The following is a 20,755-nucleotide window of genomic DNA, read 5'->3' on the forward strand; positions in this document are numbered from 1 at the left end:
GACAGCAAAATAATAACTTCATATAGCTGGACTTACCCCACGTTTTTGTCTGTTTTTGTGGCAAAGCATGTTTATAATCCAACGCTATACACCCCATACTAAAAATGGGCCATATGCAGAAGAATTTAAGACCGCGAAGTGATTTGTTTCCTTTGTGCAAAGGAAGGAAAGAAAAAAGGAGATGTGGTCTTATTAACATATCTGAGAAGCACCTCAAAGATGATCTGCTCTTTTCTGTCAGCGTGAGCCTCCACTCCCCCAATGCCCCCCACCCCAAAACACCATCTGTCCCACCATCCCTGCTTTAAGAGCTCCTCAGGCAGGGGGAGACCACTGCTGTGAACCTCACCACTACCACCACAACCATATCAAAGAGCTTGCAGACAGTAGAGGCAGACAGCAGTGCGTCGGAGAATGTCGTCTAAACGAAGGTCGCAGAGGTTATCTACTGCGTTGTTGGCTCTCAAACAGTTGCTGACCAAGCCAGAGAAGGCCGACTCAACTTCTTGTTCGTCTTGCACTCTGATCTGTTGCAGATGACCTTGTTTTGAAACAGTTCCGAGGGTGAGAAGACATTGCAAAAGCTATCAAGCGCACATACCCTCCCACAAGTGTGAGAACAAGACAAACACAGACAACAGTCAGTGCACTGAAAAGGTCAAGAAAAACAGTCCAATTCATTCCAGCATCTTGTAAAATTAGACTGAATTCCCACGCTGTATTTTGATACCAAAACACAGTATAGTACTAGTGTAATCAAACTCTAGTCCCAGTTGACTGAGATTGAAATATAAAAAAGAACCCCCTTAGGATTTGATAGGACATACAGCTCAGTTTGAGTAATCAAGGCCAGACTTAGAGGAGAGATCCAAGACCTTATTTCATTCACTCATGTTAAAAATGAAAAAGACATAAACTACTGTTGAACTGGTTTGTGTGTGCTACATGAAAACAAATGGTTTCTAACATCATGAGCTGCACTGAACAGAGCCTAGCACAGCAGTCTTTTAGCATGGGCTAAGTCTTTTAGCATGGGCTAAGTATTTTAGCATGAACAGAGCCCAGCACAACAGTCTTGTGTCTGGGAGAAGTCTTTTAGCATGGGCTAAGTTTTTTAGCATGAACAGAGCCTAGCACAGCAGTCTTGTGTCTGGGAGAAGTCTTTTAGCATGGGCTAAGTCTTTTAGCATGAACAGAACCCAGCACAGCAGTCTTGTGTCTGGGAGAAGTCTTTTAGCATGGGCTAAGTCTTTTAGCATGAACAGAGCCCAGCACAGCAGTCTTGTGTCTGGGAGAAGTCTTTTAGCATGGGCTAAGTTTTTTAGCATGAACAGAGCCTAGCACAGCAGTCTTGTGTCTGGGAGAAGTCTTTTAGCATGGGCTAAGTCTTTTAGCATGAACAGAGCCTAGCACAGCAGTCTTCGTGTCTGGGAGAAGTCTTTTAGCATGGGCTAAGTTTTTTAGCATGAACAGAGCCTAGCATAGCAGTCTTGTGTCTGGGAGAAGTCTTTTAGCATGGGCTAAGTCTTTTAGCATGAACAGAGCCCAGCACAGCAGTCTTGTGTCTGGGAGAAGTCTTTTAGCATGGGCTAAGTTAAAAATGTTGGGCTGTACGTTTGGAAAGCATTGCAGGCCAACATCCTGCCCCAGAGTCACAGAGCGCTGGTCTCTTGCCTCTGAGTCTGTCGCTCCCTCCGCTCTCCCTCCCTTCCTTCCTGCTTGCGTCCCAAACGAATGCGTCTCGCTGTCATGCATTTTGCCCTGTCCTGGAAAGGAGAACGGTGCCGTCACAACAGGAAAGCAAGGCCTGAGAGGCCCTTAAAAGGACTTCCCTTCCCACACATCGATCAAATATTTGTGAGTAAACTGGCAATTTGTGCATCTCTGACTTATACTGCAGTCAGTTCAAGCAGGATCCCCACACAAATCAACTGTCCAGCACTTTCCAGGAGGTCTGCTGTGGTCTTGTAGGAGAAACCCATTCAAACAGCCCAAAACAGTTACACAGACACAAATCTGTACCTGCCTGCTGTGCCACCGGGGGACACAAATTAATGTAACTATAATTAATGACCACCTCAGGTTTTCATTTTTAATGCATGAATGGATATTTGTCTGAAGACTTTGCCAGCAATCCTGTGCCTCTTCGAGCTGCATCAAAGGCCTTGGCAGCTGAACTCCACGCCAGCTCTCTCACCAGCAAGAGCGTTAAGCAAGCGCCAAATTAAGAGAGTGCTTGAAGACCTGTTGGTCCAGCTATTCAGGAAATTCTCCAGCACTCTGAAGGGATTCTCTTTTTTCACCTCACAAAGAGGCGCAGAGACATTAAATATTGATTGGGTCTCTCTCTCTCTCTCTCTCTGTAAGCGATATGGACATAGAACAGACAGAGAAGGCCAGCCCACCATCGGTCCTCCCCTGATACCGTGCCTTACTGTGAAGCGCTGCTGGACTGTGGCCCATCCATAAACATTTCATTGTGTATTTTGTCACACTCTCACCTCTCGGTTCCTTCTCTCGCAGGCTTTGTTCCCTCTCTGCTCAGTCTCAAAACTATCTCTCTCCAACTCTTTGTCAAGGGTTTTGTCTTGATCCTCTGCCTCCTTTACCCCCACCCTCTCGCTTACTGCAATGGTATTCACAGTTTGTAATTTGTTACAACACTGAATGGGCAGATTACATGGAACTATAGAGGCCAAATTCCACTTGAATTCTTTTGGTGACACCACCAGAGTACTGAAGTCCTTCTTCTGTCAGTTGCACTTTTCCAGAAGACTGCTTACCCCAGTGATGTAATGGAAAAATCCATTAAATTAGTCTGTTGTTCTTTAAAAACGAGGAGGCTCTCAGAGATTACTTAGAATAGCATACAGTTGCCTGCTGCTGTTTCGGTACAGACAAAAATAGAACCGAGGGCATCTGAGGACTTCCTGGTCCATTATTTCATGCCTGAATGCTCCCTAATGTGGAAAGTGATGTGCTAGAACTGGTGCATTCAGAAGATGCATTCACAGTCTCATGCAACAATTACAGACTAGGAAGTGACATGCTTTCTGTGAAAATTGAGGTAGAGTAAATTTAACCTAGAAGAGCAACTGAATAGTCACTAGGGAGCACACATGCAAAAATTAACCCCTTTATGCTACAGCTGCACAGCACATGGACACGTAGCACTTCAGGAAAACATGTGAGCAGAGATCAGCTTGAGCAGTCCAGACTCTACTGAGGAGAGCTGGAGAGAGCACAGTCCAGACCGGGCGACTTCAGCTGCACTCACAAGACCAGACGGAACTGCCCAGGTTGTTGTCTAGCCTCGTTGTTTATAATTATTTAATGCAAGTCAGAGCTAATAACCACTGCTGCCAAATGAAGATGAAACGCTAGCACAGCCAAAACAGTGAGCATGACTTGAAAGATTTCATGTGTTTAAACCATGACAGTGATTTGATATATTTACACCAAAAATTGACCAGTTGGAAGAATTGAAATGTAGCAAGACAAACGGACATCATTAGCCCAAATATGTTTAGGATATTTTAAAAACATTACAGTTAACTATTACAAATCATGTGTATTATTCCATACAGACTTAGCACTATTAGAAGACTATAACTTGGTATAGCATGGTGCAGAGTGGAGTCTGATTGCACATGAAGCTATTCCTCTTCATTACTTTGCTGGCAATGGCAGTCACAAATGATAGGCTGACAGAATCCATCTTTTTATAAGTCTCATATTAGTGGAAATCAGTGTGGCATGGGGCAATTCTAGAGCATGTTTTTTTCCACTTGCAGCTCGGATTTCCGTTCCATCCACTCAATTCCGCTTCCATGCTCTAATGCAGGGCCCATTTCAGGATGACGCAAACTGCCTATACATGCACACACGCATGGGTACAGTACCTGCACATGTCCCTGCACAGCATGAGCACACAAGTAGAGCAGAGAATATCATTAGATAGAACAGATAGAAATAGAGAGGAGAGAGAGAGAGAGAGAGAGAGGGAGAGAGAGAGTGTGTGAGTCCCTGTAGCCAGGAGAGTAGAAGGGCTCACACACACCAGCTCGAACAGAGATGCGGAACACTGTGTTACCTTGAGGGCCTCCGTGATGTCAGTGAGGCGCTCCACCATTACACCAGAGGCAGAGGAGACGAGGGGGGGGGGTGGGCCGGAGATTTTACTGCTCTTGGTACCGGCCTACCAACCTCCCTTTCTCCACCATGCTTACAGTGGACCTGCACCTCAAAGCATGATGCAGACTGGTCGTGGTCACCTGGCTCACAGGACAGATGTCCGCTGGAGGGTTTTAAATAATTGCTCAGGACCTTGGTATAAAACACCAATGAGACAGATGACTTCGCTATTGAAATGAAACTGCTTTCCAGCTCATACACTAGCAACTGGGAATTTGGAGCTGAATTAAGTGTAATGCTGCTGTCCATCAAATGCATTGATTTTCTTTTTTTAATTTTCCAGAACTGGGAGGTAAAAATAAAACTAAAACCTACCTAAAACATGTCATAGACTCCAAATCTCTCAATTAGCAGATAGTCGATGTGAATAAATGCACTCTGCTAAAACTATTAATGCGCACTAGCCTTGAGTAAATGAGCAAATTCCCCTCAGTGCAATAGCCTCTGCCTCTGCTGTGTTGGATGAAACCAGATGGTGGCTTGAGAGTTGGGCAGGATTAGGATTAGTGCATGTCTGTGAGAGGTAACAGGAGCAGGTTGCCCTAAAACCACGGACGAGTAGGCCTGACTACAATACGTCTAGATGAGGAGGATAGGGAGGGACAATAGCTTGTCATTCACAGCTTCCTGTAATTAAACAGGAATGGGTTTGGGGGGATTCCCCCTTTGGAAGCTCCCTGTGAGCTCAGAATTTACAGTAGGTCAAAGGTTACCAAAAACGATTTGAGTATTTAGCCCTGATCCAAAATAGCACATTTTCATATCCATACTGCCATTGTGGAATAAGGCAAAGCAACATTCACTGCTCCTGCATGGCGGAGCCATTTACATCATGATCCTCAGAGAAAAAAGCATCACAGCATGCAAGCTTTTTGAAATCACACCTAATCCCCTCTACTGCTTGGTGGCTTTGCATGGAGACTCCAATAAAATCAACAGCAATCAAACAAACGTGGCACAAGTACTGCGGGGATTCACATTGCATGTACTGCTGATTGTGATTACATCTTTTCAGTTTTCCGGGCAAATAAAAAACAAAAACAGAAGCAACACAGAAGCCAGCCTCTCACATCCCTATAGCCAGAGCCTTCCATATAACCTTTAACGTTGGTGGGGTCGACAGCAGAGACCATTAGCTGGGATGCTGTAACAAAGCTTCACTTCCTTCCCCACTGGTCATTTCTATAAATATCTGGCATACACACACATGTCCTTAAGTGACATCTGGGAGAGAGAATGGACTTGGGTGAGCTTGCTGGCTGCAGGATAATTTCTATACATGGCAGGCTGAACTCCATCCACCATGGGTGAGCAGTGAGCATGACATAATAAACATGCTGGAGAGTGCATTCCTGATGTGCACGTGATGTTCAAAGCAAGTCGGCCGGGGTTAACACTGGGCTTCCTTAGCCCCAGTGCGCATGTGCTGTGAGCTGGGGGGACTGGCTACGTGCTGTGGAAAGCATACATAGCCTAAACAAACAAGCCAAAATATGGAAACAGAGAAGCCGTGCTGTGGGTCCCACCTCAGGTTTACAAAAAAACACACACACACATAAACACGCCCTTCCCTTTTCCTACCTCGATAGCTAGTTCCCATGAAAAACACATGCTAAAAATAATATAAAAAGACTAGTAAGACTAGAAGACTAGAAGTAAATGCACACACAAAATTAACTCGGGTTGTGAACATGGCTTTAGTAGATACCACGTATGTGTTTAAAATATGACACAATAATTATTTTTATCACACCAACTATGGGATGTGTTCTGGGTGACAACACACAACTCAAGAGGTGGTGTAGTTTCTGTTTTGCCCCACCAGTTTCAGTCGTGTTTAATAAGATGAATGGAGGAAGCATATTCTTTTGTGTACATCAAAGGCTGAGGCAGAGGCGTCATTATTAAAGAGGAATAATTCCTTCTTAATAGGTCATGTAACATCAAAGGCACTGTAGGGAAAGCTTTGTCTCTTTACAAAGCGCTCCTGTACTCGAGAGGGTGGATATCAATACTGAACACATGCCTCATATTCTTACCAATTATTGAAAGTAGATTATTTTCAAAACACACACACTATCAAAAAGTAATTTCATTCTGACAGCTATTGCAATTACAATTTGATTTGTGATATAATTGTGAAAGTCAAGCTTCAGATCAATATTCCAAATTTCACTTTCACTTCTAATTGGTGAGCATGCCAAGTGCATAAGAAGCACAGCACTCCTATTTGGTGAGCTTCACTGTCAAACAGGGAGGAAGATATGAATATAAAAATCATAGATCATGACACAATTAATTGCAGCCTCTGCAATTAGCTATTGCATTAGTTCAATTTGCGATTTTATACAGCCCTACCATAGACGTATACAAGTGTAAGATTGGTGCTCAGACAGAAAATCATGACCAAAAGGGGACTCTTGGGTAAGCACCAACATAGTAGTCTACCACCCAGTCTCAGACTCCACAAAGCCTTTTCATTGCCCATGAAAATAGAGGTCAATGGAGCAGAGAGGATTGTGAGCATAATACACAAAGACATCCAATCGGCACCTAGTTCCATCTCACAAAATGTTTTTGTTTTTTTTCTCACAGAAAATGCAAATTTGACTTTATCGCTACCCTGGAGTTCACCCCTTTTCTGATGTCTGTTGATAATATAATCAATAACAACTTGGTTGAGGTCAACAAATTACTGATTACAAGAAGATTACCCTCATGTCAGTGGCAAAAATCGATTCGGTCCAATAATACAGAGGTGAAAGAATCATGAATAAGATCCTTGCGTGAAGCGTTTTGCTGCCGTTGCCTACTCAGTAAAAACACGACAATTTCATGTCACCAGGCACCCTTCTGCCTTCGCCTCTGTCCAGCCCACGTAGCCTACGGTTGCTTGAACTTGACAGACCACCCTGTCTCCGGCACTAAGACTGTTTATTCACAAGAACAAAACAAAGCGGTGCAGCGCTCGCTGTCACTGTTTCCCTTTGTCTTGGGAGCCGTGTTTGACAACCGACTGTCCAATGTTTTGTCACAGTTCCTCTTTGACGCCGCCACCACTCCGTAGGCTACGATGCCTTTGTAGAACACCAGTTTGCACATCTAGCTCGCTTTGTTCTCGTTCGCCACCGAGCCTACATTCTGCATACTCTGCTTTTGACTCACTCTTTAAGAATATATATCATTTTGCAAGGAAAAAAATAATCATTCAAATATGCATCTCTTGAATAGGCTATCATTTTCAACACAGCCTAGCCTAACATCTGTAGTGTAAAATTGTTACAAATAAATGTGTGGATAAAACCTACATTAGCTCTAGCTGGGGCAGCAAGCCCTGATATACAACTTGACAAAACAATAGCTTGAATGAACGTAGGCTCTCTGTGTTGACCACATATATGCTGTCAAATACTGAATGTTCCATCATACCTTCGTTTGTTTCTCTGTAGCCTACCATAAAGGATGTGCAGTGATAGCCTACATAGTATGGTAGCCTATAGCCTACTCTTCAGGGTCACGAGATACATGCTACAGATGTTATTATACTGTAGGACATTACAGACTACAGTCAATAGGATAGGCTCTCTTGACAAGCCACAACACTACGGATATATTAAAGACAACAAAAATGTTATGTGGGCAGTAATGTAGACTACTTGGCAACACGGCAGCACATCAAGTGTGACAATTACATAAAATATTTGATAACATTAGAATTACTTTGTTTAAAAACAACAAAGAAACTGGCCTTCCGCTAATGTTACCCCAAGGATGCAAACAATAACTGTCAGGAAGCTGCTAACAGTACTCACGTGTGTGCGCAACTCGCAATGCTGACAGGTTTATGATAGACCTCCAAGCAAATTGGACAAGAGAATTGGCTCTCAACGCTTTCCCCAGGTGCGGCTGCAGCTGCCCCGTTCTGTTGCTGATGCTGATGGTGATGCTGTCTAAGCTGGGCAGCCGACACAAAACTGCGGAACATCGCCATCATGAAAGCGGATCTCTGTTGGCACTTCGCTCTCGATTACGGCTACACTTGAGTGTAGAAACTGCGATGCATCGACTGAACTCTCAACCAATAATATAAATCCGTATGTTGAACCAAGCGTTCGAGTGAAAAAAGGTTTTGTCAGACGTCGGAAACTGCTGCATCTGTTCTATCAGGCAAGCTGTAGCGCTCAGTGGAGAGGACACGCCGGAACGCGAAAGAAGTAAACATTACAAGACAGCTTTAACAAAACCGTTTCAATTAGCTTCGGCCGTCAGATTCTGTGGGTCTTGTAGTTCAAGCACAGTTTCAACGAAAGCCTTCCTGACATAAAACAACTACATTCCCACAGGCCTTTGCGCCAATAGCTTTACAAAATCGCCAGGTGGCGCTAGAGTATATCCATTTTTCAACAAAGCAACGTCTGTTTGTTGCAATAACAAACAAACGTATAAAATACATGCGAAGGTGTGCACGAAAACGTCTCGTTCTCGTTCAGTCTTATTACGAGCAACCACTGTAACCCCAAAAAACACAGATGTTCTTGCGCGACTGAGGTTCCGAATGACAACATTACGTCATCAAAAATGGACAGCTGAGTTCCTCACATGTCGTGTTTCGAGCAAATGGTTTTTTTCGTTTGGTAGTAACTAGAAAGCTTCTGTTGACTGAAATCACATGTTATAAATGTCTCTATGTGTTACCTTTCACTTAAGACTGTTAACATTAAGTTGCGACATTTTCCAGAAAACTTACAGCGAGTTTACGGAACAGTGAGACGTTATTTGCCTACAAGATGCGAACTTACACCAATATTAGCTAACGTCGCTAGCAACTGCTGCCCTCCTGCCGACGTTTAAAGTTAAGAGACCACTAACGTTGACGTTAAGTTCCATTGTTGGCGCTCTAGATATTCTCTAGCGACTTGTTTTTATGTAACGTTAACAGATCATTGTTGGACGGCTTCATTAGACACCATGTGTCAGGTTGATGAGGAATACAATGCTTTACTGGAGAGTAGATCCCTGCCAGGGTAAGCGGTCAATTATTAATTGTGCTCGTAGTATTTCTATTGCCTTGATCCATGTATTAATCAGCTGGTTCTCTACACGAATGCCCCCAAATGATTTATTCCGTCAAGTCTCCGTTGAAGGCCTACCTGTGCCACTATGGATAGCAGGCATCAACTTGACTATGAGCTTTTTAACCCCAAATCTCTACAGATATGATATCACCCCTTGTGTAACGTTGGTATTAAATGACAGTCGTCTGCATGTGCATTTCCCCCTGTTTATTCAGGGTCTCAAGGAAGTGTATGAAGTGTAAAGAAGGCACGGCAGTGCTGATTATTAGAGCCGGAGATGCATTTTGCAGGTAACCTTGGACCTAGTTCAGTGCATTTAGTGTAGCAAGTTTGATGTTTGTAACCTACATTCTAAATTGAATAACAAGTGTTATCCATTATATCATTTTGATCTTGACTCTTTACATTATATGAAAAAGTTATTGTCAGGTTTCGCTAACTTATGCGTTGTATGTCTTTCTTTAGGGGTTGTTTTAAGGAGTACTTCATACACAAGTTTCGTGCCATGCTGGGTAAAAACCGTGTAATCTTTCCTGGCGAAAGGGTGAGTTGAAAGCCTATACCTAAATTGGATGTCAGTAGCCTACATTGCCTGGTTGAAACATGCCATTCTTCTCCTTAAGGTTCTCCTGGCTGTGTCCGGTGGATTGGCATCAAGTTCCATGTTAGCCCAAGTCCAAGAGGTATATATGTTCACAGGAAACCTGCCCAAACAGAGAAGAAAGGGATTGTATGTACAAATATGTTCATTTGCCACCCTAAGTTCCATTTTGTGTCTTTCAGGGTTTAAGTCGAGATGCTCACAAGAAATTGCGATTTGTACCTGGACTTATCTATGTGGATGGTGAGTCACCTGATTACAGAAGAGATGAGATGTTTCAGTCTCTCTGCATAACCATGAATTTGATGCCAATATTATTTGATGCCATTTTTAATATATAAAATATGCAAACTTTAGACAGAAGCAGAGTGTAAAATCCAACTTGAAAAAAAACATTGTATGTGATCTGATTTAATTTTGTTATAGTGTATATGTAATTAACAGCTGGTCTTGCGTACCTGACTTGTGACTGTATAGCGGCATTCACCAGTCATATACTGAGTTAAAGTATTGAAATGTTTAGACACTAGCATTCCAAATATTTTGAATGCAAGAAAATGGTTGTGGGCGTGCGTTTGAAGATGCTGGGAGACTGCATTACAAATGTAGCATGTTTAGCTTGTCATGCTGTGAATGAAGTAACTATTGCAGTTTAAAATGTCACTAAGGTAGTCGTTTTTAACACTATCCCACAACCTACCTATCAGCAAGTCAAAGATTGGGGATTCGACTGATTCTTAAATCCTCCCTCATTGAGGAGGAGCCTCGCGCTCCTTTTTCTAGTCGCTTGGAGCTGGCAACTCCGCTTTGTGGTGTTGCTGACTGACACTCTCTTGGCCCTTCTTTGGCAGAGGGGGGTGCCAGCGGGCAGAGTCTGGACGAGCGTCAACGGGCAGTCACGCAGCTGGAGCACCTCTTCCAGACCACCGGCTTCCCTTACCACATCGTCGCCTTGGAGGAGGTGAGCTGTCCGATTGCCTGAGCTGCGTGGAGTCGCAGCCAGTGAGCAAGCTGGTGGGTGGGCCCGCCCCCCCCCCCCACACACTCTATAATTAGAGCTGTTTGGAGCACTGAGAGACATTATTGCTCTTAATGTTTGTCAGAGCTTTGATCAGCTCGGTCTCTGATGCAGTGTCCCATTTTCATCCCATTTATTTTTGAACATGAGCTGGTGCTGCAGTTCCTGTTTCAGACCGTTGCATCAGCCAGTCCATTGCTGCTTGACCGTCTCAACTGGCATCTTTAGTGTTTTATTTATTTGTTCCTTTTGCTAAAGATGCTTTGTCTTGATTATCCTCTCTAAAGTATCTAAATATAGTCTCCTCTTGTGTTAGTTTCCCATCCTACTTGGCCCTCTGTAAAGAAACATCTGTAAAAAGCATCAACATTTCAATAGTAACAGGAGATGAACGGTGAATATTTTTGGTCCATGAAAAAAAAAGTTCAATTTGTGTAACAGTTATTCTGAATCTATGAACTCAAAGAACATGCAACACCCAGTGCTAGATATGTGCAACATAAATATTTGTCCCAGAGAGAACTGTTTGCTTGGAAGTGTGATTGAGCAGGGTATTTACTAAGGTAGAAGAAGTATTATGGTTGTACAACTGCAGCAGTGCTGTAAATCAGGATGTATTTTTGTGCTGAAACTGGTTTGCACTGAATACTGAATGTGCTAGGAGAAGCCATAGAGTGATGCCCTCTCTCTCTGCCTTAGGTCTTCACACTTCCCACCTCAGTCCTGGAAGCTGTGTCGGCCATTTCAGAAAGCTCCGCGTCCAGCTACAAGACTGCAGTGGACCAGTTCATCCAGAATGGAGGAGACTCTGTTGGACTCAGAACCCAGGAACCAGACTCCTCACTGGCAGATGCTGTGGCTCAACTGCGAACACACGATGGTCAGCCATCATCATGTATTCCCCCTGCTGACCAAAGACAGGCCCTAGAGAGACTCTTTGCCTCTGTGAAGACACTGACCGCCAAGGAGGACCTCTTACAGACTCTCCGGTAACTTTCGCATTCACTTCGCTGGGACACTTGTGCTTGATAACTTGTTTACATTAATTTCCAGTTCAGTTATGAATGATCTGGTTTTGGAATACATAGTGTTTATGTTTACTGTCCCAGAGAAGCAGTACTCTTTCCAGAGATGGGGAAGTGTAGTAAGTCGAGGAGTCATGGTCAACTCCTACATTTGCCTTTGCTACTCTCGGCTCGTGCTTCACTCCTCCGCGCATCACTGTGAGGGATGAGTAATAATCGACACTCCTGCAGCCCTGTCTGCTCCTGCGCTTGTCACGAGAGGAGAAGAGAGTAGAGGAGAGGAGAGGAGAGGAGAGGAGAGGAGAGGAGAGGAGAGGAGAGGAGAGTAGAGGAGAGGAGAGGAGAGTAGAGGAGAGGAGAGGAGAGGAGAGGAGAGGAGAGGGGAGGGGAGAGGAGGGCAGGGGGGAGGAGAGGAGAGGAGAACGCCGTCGAGTCACAGCGAAACAGTTGTCACTCAACAGTGTCAATCTCCCTTTTTCATCCTCGCAGAAGCACTCAAATGTGCTTTCTTCTTGGTCACTTTCTCCTCCTCCCTCCCTCTCTCTTTCAACTCTTTCTCTCTCTCTCTCTTTCCCCTTTCTTTTCCTCTCTCATCTCTTCTGAGTCATCCATAAGCCGCGGGGGCTGATAAGGGCAAAGTCAATTCTGTTTTTGGGTCGATAGCTCAGGAAGGTGCTAGACCTTAATAATAGTGGAAGTGACGTGAGGTGTTGTGAGGGGAGAGGTCTGTCTGGCATGGATTTTCTGTCCGTTTCCAACATAGTTTTTTCCCCTCACTCTTTCATCTACAGTTATAATGTTAGAAGTGAATGTTTTTCCCTCCTCAGAAAAGAGGAGATACTTTGTGTTGGAGATATCTCCTAGCTAATTCTCATTCGCTGCCACCCGTGGACTGTGTCATAAGTTGAGCTATGCCAAAGCAGTCGGCTGTGTTTGATCCGCCTGGCTGGGCCTCCTGTGTGTTGTCCAGACATCACCTGGTCCTGCACACGGCCCGGCAGAGGGGCTACTCCAAGGTGATGCTGGGGGAGAGCTGCACCCGGCTGGCCGTCAAACTGCTCAGCAGCATCTCGCTGGGCCGGGGCGCCGCACTGGCCATGGACACGGTGAGAGATGACACACACACACACACACACACACACACACACACACAGACACACAGACACAGACACACAGACACACACACAGACACACACACACTCGGCATTAACACTCTCATTCTCACTCACTCACTCTTAAAATCTCTCTCTCTCGCTCTCTGTCACACTAACACACACACAAGCATGCGCATAGACACACACTTTATAGAAAAGGCAGAGAACGTAAAGCAGAGAGTGAGGGTGGAGTAGAAATCTCTCCTCCTTTCCTCTGTCCTGTTATCCTACTGTCTCTCTGTCCTGTTATCCTACTGTCTCTCTGCCCTGTTATCCTACTGTCTCTCTGCCCTGTTATCCTACTGTCTCTCTGCCCTGTTATCCTACTGTCTCTCTGCCCTGTTATCCTACTGTCTCTCTGCCCTGTTATCCTACTGTCTCTCTGCCCTGTTATCCTACTGTCTCTCGGCCCTGTTCTCCTACTGTCTCTCGGCCACTGTCCATCATGCATCTGTCTCTCGGCCCTGTTCTCCTACTGTCTCTCGGCCACTGTCCATCATGCATCTGTCTCTCGGCCCTGTTCTCCTACTGTCTCTCTGCCCTGTTATCCTACTGTCTCTCTGCCCTGTTATCCTACTGTCTCTCGGCCACTGTCCATCATGCTCTGCGTCTCTTCTGCCATTGCTCAGTTCAGCACTTCTGAGCCAGTGCTCTGCTAGATGGCACCCACATGCTGATGTTTATTCTTTCATCATTTCTCTCCTGTCGTTTGTCTGTGTGGTCACAGGGCTTTGCAGATTCACGCTTTGGTGATGTGGTCATCGTGCGGCCTATGAGGGACTACTCCTCTAAAGAGATCGCCTTCTACAACCGGCTCTTCTCCGTCCCCTCCACTTTCACTCCCGGACTGGACACCAAGGTGAGCGTTGGCGGAGGGACAACGAAAAAATTCGGTACAGTCGGATTTTGAATAGCTTTCAAGTTCATTTGAGGATTTCTACTGCTTTCACTCCTCAATCCTGTTTATGTCCCAGTTTAAAGAAAACTCACAGTCATCACTTTATTGCGTTCAGACTTACTCCTCCATATTGATGGAGTAATGGAATTTCCCTGTTCCCATTGGAAGGCCTGAAATGGGACGCCAATGGGAACAGGAATCAATTCTAATCCATTTCATCTTGGAAATGGCGTCCTACACCAGAGTGGTGTGAATGAGAGGCACAAACAAAGCAAAAGTGTGCACAAGAACAGAATCGTGAGGATGGAGCCTCAGTTGCCCTCACTTTACAGCAACAGTTCTAGAAGTAAAAAGGCTGATGGCCTTCGGTAGCCATATGTATATGTAAGGGGACTCTTCTCAGCGCTTTGCCTACTGTCTCCCCCTCTCCCCCCTCCAGACGTCCGATAAAGCCAGCATCCAGAGACTGACTGAGAGCTTTGTCACCAAACTCCAGGCCGATTTCCCATCCACGGTCAGCACCATCTACAGGTTAGAGCCGTCAACTCGCACACGCACACGCGCACACGCACACACACACACACACACACACACACACATCTGGCAAAGCTTAACAGAATCAGGATAAAGCTTTAACAGAACCAATCCCCAATTGCTTTTACAGGTCATCATCATTGGAGTTTCCAGTGTTGAATGCCCGGGAAACTGTCACAGCACATTTAGTTTTATTAGGCTGTTGTTTTTTTTGTGGTAAATGGAATCCTTAACCTGTGCTTAAAGAATACTTAATACTGTTATTATTATCAAGATAAGATCGAAGACTTGTTGAGTTGTTCAATTTAGTGGGACAAATTTTGTTTAAAACAATTGTTTCTGTGGCTCTGTTAGCGGTGGCTAGTGTGTGAAAAGGTCTTTACAGACTGTGTATGTGTGTGTGTGTGTGCTGCGGGCATCTCACACTGTTGTTTGTCTCAAGGACGAGTGAGAAACTCCAGACCGCTCGTTCTGGCCAGACGAGCGACGCCGATCCAGCCAGCAAGTGCCTTCTGTGTCTCTGTGCCCTTGACACCGCCGTCGGTATGTGCCAGTGTTCTCTGGATCGTATATTTAATAGCACAGGAGATAGTCTCCGCCATTAATTACAACCGACAATAAGCTGGCACCGCTGCACCCCCCCCCCCCCCCCCCAACGCTGCGTACCAGAACATGATGTCTCCGGCCATCCCTCCTGCTTTGACTAATCCTCTCCACTCTGTCTTCCCGTCCCTGCGACTCAGAGGAGGCCTCGGCCTTCAGCGCCACGCTCCTGTCTGAGAGGCTCTCCCAGGGGATGAAGGCAGCAGGCTCCAGCCCTCCTGCCCCTGCTCCTGCCCCAGTGCTGGGCTCAGACTCGGGGTCCGCAGGCCAGTGCTGCTCCTCCTCAGCCAGAAGCTCCGGGGACGGATGCTGTGGAGGAGGAGGAGGAGGAGGAGGAAGAGGAGGAGGAGGCGGCTGCTGTTCTAGCTCCAGTGTGAGGTGAGGAAATCAAAGACGCTGAATAAACTCAGGTCTAAGCCTTTGTATAACCTTATCTGTAATTTAATGATTTAGTGTAGAGATTAAATGATTGCTCAGTGAGAATACACGTATGTCGTGTCAGTGTTGAATGTCACTGCAGGAGAGCCTTGGTAGTGTCTGTGCCAGGGACTGTGGAGATCCCATGGGTTAGCTTGCAAAAGCACAACTAAATACCCACCGCACTCATATGACAAGCACACTGGAAGAAAATATTCTCAAAGTCTTAGAGAGTGTAGACCAGGAGTGGCAAAATAACACTAATAATAGAGTGAATTATATAATGTTGCTGATATCCTGCTTTTGATGGATGTTTTGCAGGCTGCCTGTGAACAGTGATCTGAAGAGTCTCTTGTGTTACAGCTGTAGGCTGACCATCAAAGACATGGTAAGACACTGGACCAGAAAGCTGGCAAAGACATCAATGATATGCTTTTATATTTGTCTATTCCCGGTATCTTAACTAAAGCCTTTCAGTTGCTAAAGCAAGTTGCTTATAAGATGATAATTTCCAGAGTCTCACATTTGATGTGTGTTTTGTGCTCTGAACAGACATCAGTAGACACACTGCCCTCATATATAGGGAGCGAAGCAGAGAGGCGAAAGAGGAGGTGAGTTGAGCATCCCGGTGGAGCCTCAATCGAACACAGGAAACCGACAGCCATATTTAACACTGGGAGACTACAGCCTTATTTAACACTGGAACACTACAGCCTTATTTAACACTGGGAGACTACAGCCTTATTTAACACTGGAACACTATAGCCTTATTTAACATTGGAGCAACACTGGAACACTACAGCCTTATTTAACACTGGAACACTACACTACAGCCTTATTTAACCCTGGAACACTACAGCCTTATTTAACTCTGGAACACTACAGCCTTATTTAACACTGGAACACTACAGCCTTATTTAACACTGAAGCACTACACTACAGCCTTATTTAACCCTGGAACACTACAGCCTTATTTAACACTGGAACACTACAGCCTTATTTAACACTGGGACACTACAGCCTTATTCTAACAGTGGAACACTACAGCCTTATTTAACACTGGAACACTACAGCCTTATTTAACACTGGGACACTACAGCCTTATTCTAACAGTGGAACACTACAGCCTTATTTAACACTGGAACACTACAGCCTTATTTAACACTGGAACACTACAGCCTTATTCTAACAGTGGAACACTACAGCCTTATTTAACACTGGAACACTACACTACAGCCTTATTTAACACTGGAACACTACACTACAGCCTTATTTAACACTGGAACACTACAGCCTTATTTAACACTGGAACACTACAGCCTTATTTAACACTGGGACACTACAGCCTTATTCTAACAGTGGAACACTACAGCCTTATTTAACACTGGAACACTACACTACAGCCTTATTTAACACTGGAACACTACAGCCTTATTTAACACTGGAACACTACAGCCTTATTTAACACTGGAACACTACACTACAGCCTTATTTAACCCTGGAACACTACAGCCTTATTTAACACTGGAACACTACACTACAGCCTTATTCTAACAGTGGGAGACTAGAGCCTTATTTAACACTGGAAAACTACTGCCTTATTCTAACAGTGGGAGACTAGAGCCTTATTTACACAGGGAAAGTAGAGCCTTATTCTAACACTGGAAAACTACAGACTAATAAGGAAAAAAGTTGTGCTTCTCTCTAATTAGTTTACCCCTGTAAACACGTTCATTGGGTGTGACACGCAGTATTCAGGAGCAAACAGTAATCTGTTTTTCACTCGTCAGCCATCTTCTGTAGCTGAATAATTCTTTGTAAATTATGTTTTTTTTCACCTGTACTGTCAACATATTGTGCACTACTAATGGTTTAGTGAAGCAAATACATGACAAAGCAGATTAAATTGAAGCTTTGGATGACAGAAATGGCTCTCTGGTTTGGTTAGTCATGGAGTGTCTTTGTTTGTTCTCCCTGCCATGCCACAAGGGGCTAAGAACTAAGCACACTGTGATTTGGGCTTTTGTCTAGACTGGAGATGAGGAAGGAGATCAGTGAGTTTCTGCTTGATGAAGATGAAGATGGAGACGAAGAGCAGCTGTGCTGAAGATGACTCAGCCAAGAATATCACATCACCAAATACTCTGCTGCGTTCAGACTGTTTTTTAAATAATCACCAGAATCACTTTTATGTACTCTTACATTTGCCAGTTTTAAAAACAGAGGCTGTCAGTCTGGCAGCATATCCAAACCATTATTTATTGCTTAATTATGCTTTCAGTGGTGTACATTTTTAAATGAACGATGAGCATAAAAACAATGTTACTGCTGCTCCTATGTGCCTGGATCGTGATGAAGGAAATAAAACTCAAGACATTTATAAATGATTGTTGTTATTTATTTGCAGATGTGCAATATTTATCTTTCTCTGATGTTCTTTGCATTATAAGTCACAGATGTGGAAACGCCACATAATTTCCCTTTAGAAAGAACCCTGTAAACGCCTGCATGGCAACGAGACAACAAAGCAAGCAAGGCCACTTTCAGGAAATAGGAGTAATGTCAGGCAAAAGTATACGTGTGGTGGGTGGACGTCCTCAAAAGTTTAAGTTAGTGTCCAGCTGGTCCATACTGCAACAATTTGAATAATTACAGTCATTGTACAACATTTAACACAGTAGTAGTGATCATAAAAACATTTACCTAGAAATAAAGTGTATGAATGTATTCCAGCATGACAGTTTTCCAGAGGCCATTGTCATGGCCCCAAAATCTATTCCAGTCTATCCTGCTCTGGATAATTACTAATTTTCAACAGATTTGAATGAGTCATCTGTGAAACAAGCCCTTTGAGAGGAGTGAAAAATTCAAGTCTTTGTAGTCTGACGTCTTACCATTGTCAGTTTAAATCTATAAGCGGTTACAAGTATATGTAACAGTTAACTTCCATCCCACTACTTTTTTGTAAACAGTTTTGTGTTGTAGAAATATAAAGACGTCTGGTGTTATGATGCTAGTGTTTCCATTCGCAAAGAAAAGGTCCTTTCACTGCTCAGCTTGTCTGTGCCTGACATCTCCCAGCAGTCTGTTGAGAGAGAGAGAGAGACTGATCCAGTCATTGGCCTGTTAGTCTGTTGAGAGGGAGAGAGAGACTGATCCAGTCATTGGCCTGTTAGTCTGTTGAGAGAGAGAGAGAGAGAGAGACTGATCCAGTCATTGGCCTGTTAGTCTGTTGAGAGGGAGAGACTGATCCAGTCATTGGCCTGTTGTGGCCTGTTTCTGGCTGCTCGTCTCATCCATTCACACAAACAGACACTTGGGCAGATCGGCTCCCCATCTGCCCGTCCGACACATGGGAGATTAGTAAGGGAAGCGGGAGCAGCCAGGCTTGCGGTCCTGAGGGAGGAGGAAAGGGGGGGTGACGATAAACGAGAAGCCTGCTGGACCACGTGTGCCCAGAGCAGGCCATCTTTAGTCGACCAGGTGTGCAGCACAGCACAGCACTGTGCAGGAATACAGAGCTGCTGCCACTAACACCCCCCCCCCCCACACACACACCCTCCTCTACTTCCCTCTCCTCTCCTCCACTCCACTCCACCCCCCCCACACACACACCCTCCTCTACTTCCCTCTCCTCTCCTCCACTCCACTCCCAGTCTCTCCTCCCCTGTGGGATCACTGTCTGTTTAGCACAGAGACTGAGTTAACGGCCAGGAACTCGTCAGTGTTAAATAGCCCCCCCTTCTCAAAAGTCCTTTAGTAGCACTCTCCTGGCGTGCATACAGCATCACACACATATATCAAATTGGCATGCTGTTGTGCTTTTAACGTAGGGACGGGGTACAAAAACTCTTCCAAAGATTAAGGCACCATCTGGGTGTGATGTTAGCGGGCCCCCTGTCCCCCAGGCACAGTGGACAGGCGAGGTTGGCTCGTTTTGGCTTTTTTTTTTTTTTTTCGGAGGCTTTGGCTAGTCCTAGTCCTTGTCCTTCTCCCGCGTCCACTTGATCATGGTCTCTGGCGAGCGGTAGAGGAAGATGAGCTTGGAGTAGAGCTCCTCCTCCAGCTCCAGCTCGCCGGTCTCCCGCACCAGGAAGATGTCCGTGCACAGCTTGAGGATGCGGTCCACGCACGGCAGCTCCTCGAACATGATGGAGTGGGAGATCTCGCTGAAGAAGCCGCGCACAAACTTGCCAATCACCAGCACCACGGACACATACAGCCCCATGATCCTGCAGAGAGAGAGAGAGAGAGAGAGAGAGAGAGACAAAGAGAGAGAGAGAGTGAGGGAGAGAGAGAGAGAGAGGGAGAGAGAGAGGGAGGGAGGGAGAGGGAGAGAGAGGGAGGGAGAGAGAGAGAGAGAGAGGGAGACAGAGAGAGAGGGAGAGAGAGAGAGAGGGAGGGAGAGAGAGTGAGGGAGAGAGAGAGAGAGGGAGAGAGAGAGGGAGGGAGGGGGAGGGAGAGAGAGAGGGAGGGAGAGAGAGAGAGGGAGAGGGAGAGAGAGAGAGAGTGGGAGAGAAAGAGTATAGACCAAATTAGAGAGCCAATATCTTCTGTCCTCTAACAGAGACACTTTCAGACATTTCTCTACTACGTGGAAAAGGAATGCCATTTTAATGGGTCAGCCCTAATTTATGACTTTCTCTGAGAAATGCCATGAAACGTTTTCAATTCATTTCCCTGCCAAGTGTTCATTTGGTTTGGGATGTTCCAGACTTTTTATTTGACATGACACATCAGTGGCTGGCCTGCCACTGGCTAAACATCGCAGCCTGTGATGTCAGGGCTGTGACTGGTGCTTAATGAGGCAGACCTCCCATTTCCACCCATGAAATGACAACATAAATCAGACAACAGGCTAGTCAGTTTGTCACCAGCACAGAGGTCATCTCTTTGCCTAGGAACTGAAGCTGATGGTGCAACTGTATTGTGTGTGTGAGTGTGAGTGCAACCATACATGTGTGTGTGTGTGTGTGTGTGTGTGTGTGTGTGTGTGTGTGTGTGTGTGTGTGTGTGTGTGTGTGTGTGTGTGTGTGTGTGTGTGTGTGTGTGTGTGTGTGTGTGTGTGTGTGTGTGTGTGTGTGTGCGCGCGCGTGCGGCCAGGTTATTTCTCTTACCCATAGCCAGCCAGGAAGCCCAGGCTGGGGGGGCTGACTTTGTCGTTGAAGATGACCATGGGCAGGACCCCACAGGCCTTAGCAGCGGGGTCGCAGCCTGCGATGCTGATGTCCCACCA

General features: G+C 45.2%; 3 protein-coding genes across 7 annotated transcripts in view; 1 reads left to right on the plus strand and 2 right to left on the minus strand.

The window, feature by feature from the left end:
• rnf166 (ring finger protein 166) overlaps nt 1-8,434 on the minus strand; it is a 25,108-nt gene extending 16,674 nt beyond the window's left edge. For both annotated transcript variants that reach the window (XM_076286773.1, XM_076286772.1), the window contains exon 1: nt 8,007-8,434. In XM_076286773.1, coding sequence (XP_076142888.1) covers nt 8,007-8,188 — 182 coding nt within the window. In that variant the 5' untranslated portion in view covers nt 8,189-8,434. The remainder of the gene's footprint in view (nt 1-8,006) is intronic.
• On the plus strand, nt 3,238-17,918 carry ctu2 (cytosolic thiouridylase subunit 2 homolog (S. pombe)). Of its 2 annotated transcripts, none has more exons than XM_076286771.1 (15): nt 3,238-3,299; nt 9,485-9,559; nt 9,735-9,813; nt 9,893-9,952; nt 10,053-10,113; nt 10,722-10,831; nt 11,588-11,877; nt 12,884-13,019; nt 13,795-13,926; nt 14,405-14,496; nt 14,942-15,042; nt 15,243-15,480; nt 15,841-15,907; nt 16,072-16,130; nt 17,551-17,918. In XM_076286771.1, the coding sequence occupies exons 2-15, from the start codon at nt 9,501-9,503 to the stop codon at nt 17,624-17,626; spliced, it is 1,560 nt and encodes a 519-aa protein (XP_076142886.1). In that variant the 5' UTR covers nt 3,238-3,299; nt 9,485-9,500; the 3' UTR covers nt 17,627-17,918. The 2 variants fall into 2 exon arrangements, with proteins under 2 accessions (XP_076142886.1, XP_076142885.1); XM_076286770.1 differs by lacking the exon at nt 3,238-3,299 and adding an exon at nt 8,620-9,218.
• A 1,423-nt stretch (nt 17,919-19,341) lies between these two features.
• piezo1 (piezo type mechanosensitive ion channel component 1 (Er blood group)) overlaps nt 19,342-20,755 on the minus strand; it is an 88,197-nt gene continuing 86,783 nt past the window's right edge. For all 3 annotated transcript variants that reach the window (XM_076286769.1, XM_076286768.1, XM_076286766.1), the window contains 2 exons: nt 20,637-20,755; nt 19,342-19,751 (listed from right to left, as the gene is read on the minus strand). The exon at nt 20,637-20,755 is cut by the window's right edge and continues 59 nt beyond it. In XM_076286769.1, the coding sequence (XP_076142884.1) occupies nt 19,496-19,751; nt 20,637-20,755 (375 nt within the window). In that variant the 3' untranslated portion in view covers nt 19,342-19,495. The remainder of the gene's footprint in view (nt 19,752-20,636) is intronic.

This window comes from Alosa pseudoharengus, unplaced genomic scaffold (assembly GCF_046254945.1).
Source record: "Alosa pseudoharengus isolate Yale_2024_CS ecotype anadromous, Long Island Sound unplaced genomic scaffold, YU_APseudo_1.1 YU_APseudo_1.1_scf_16, whole genome shotgun sequence".
In the NCBI taxonomy this organism is placed as follows: domain Eukaryota; kingdom Metazoa; phylum Chordata; class Actinopteri; order Clupeiformes; family Clupeidae; genus Alosa; species Alosa pseudoharengus.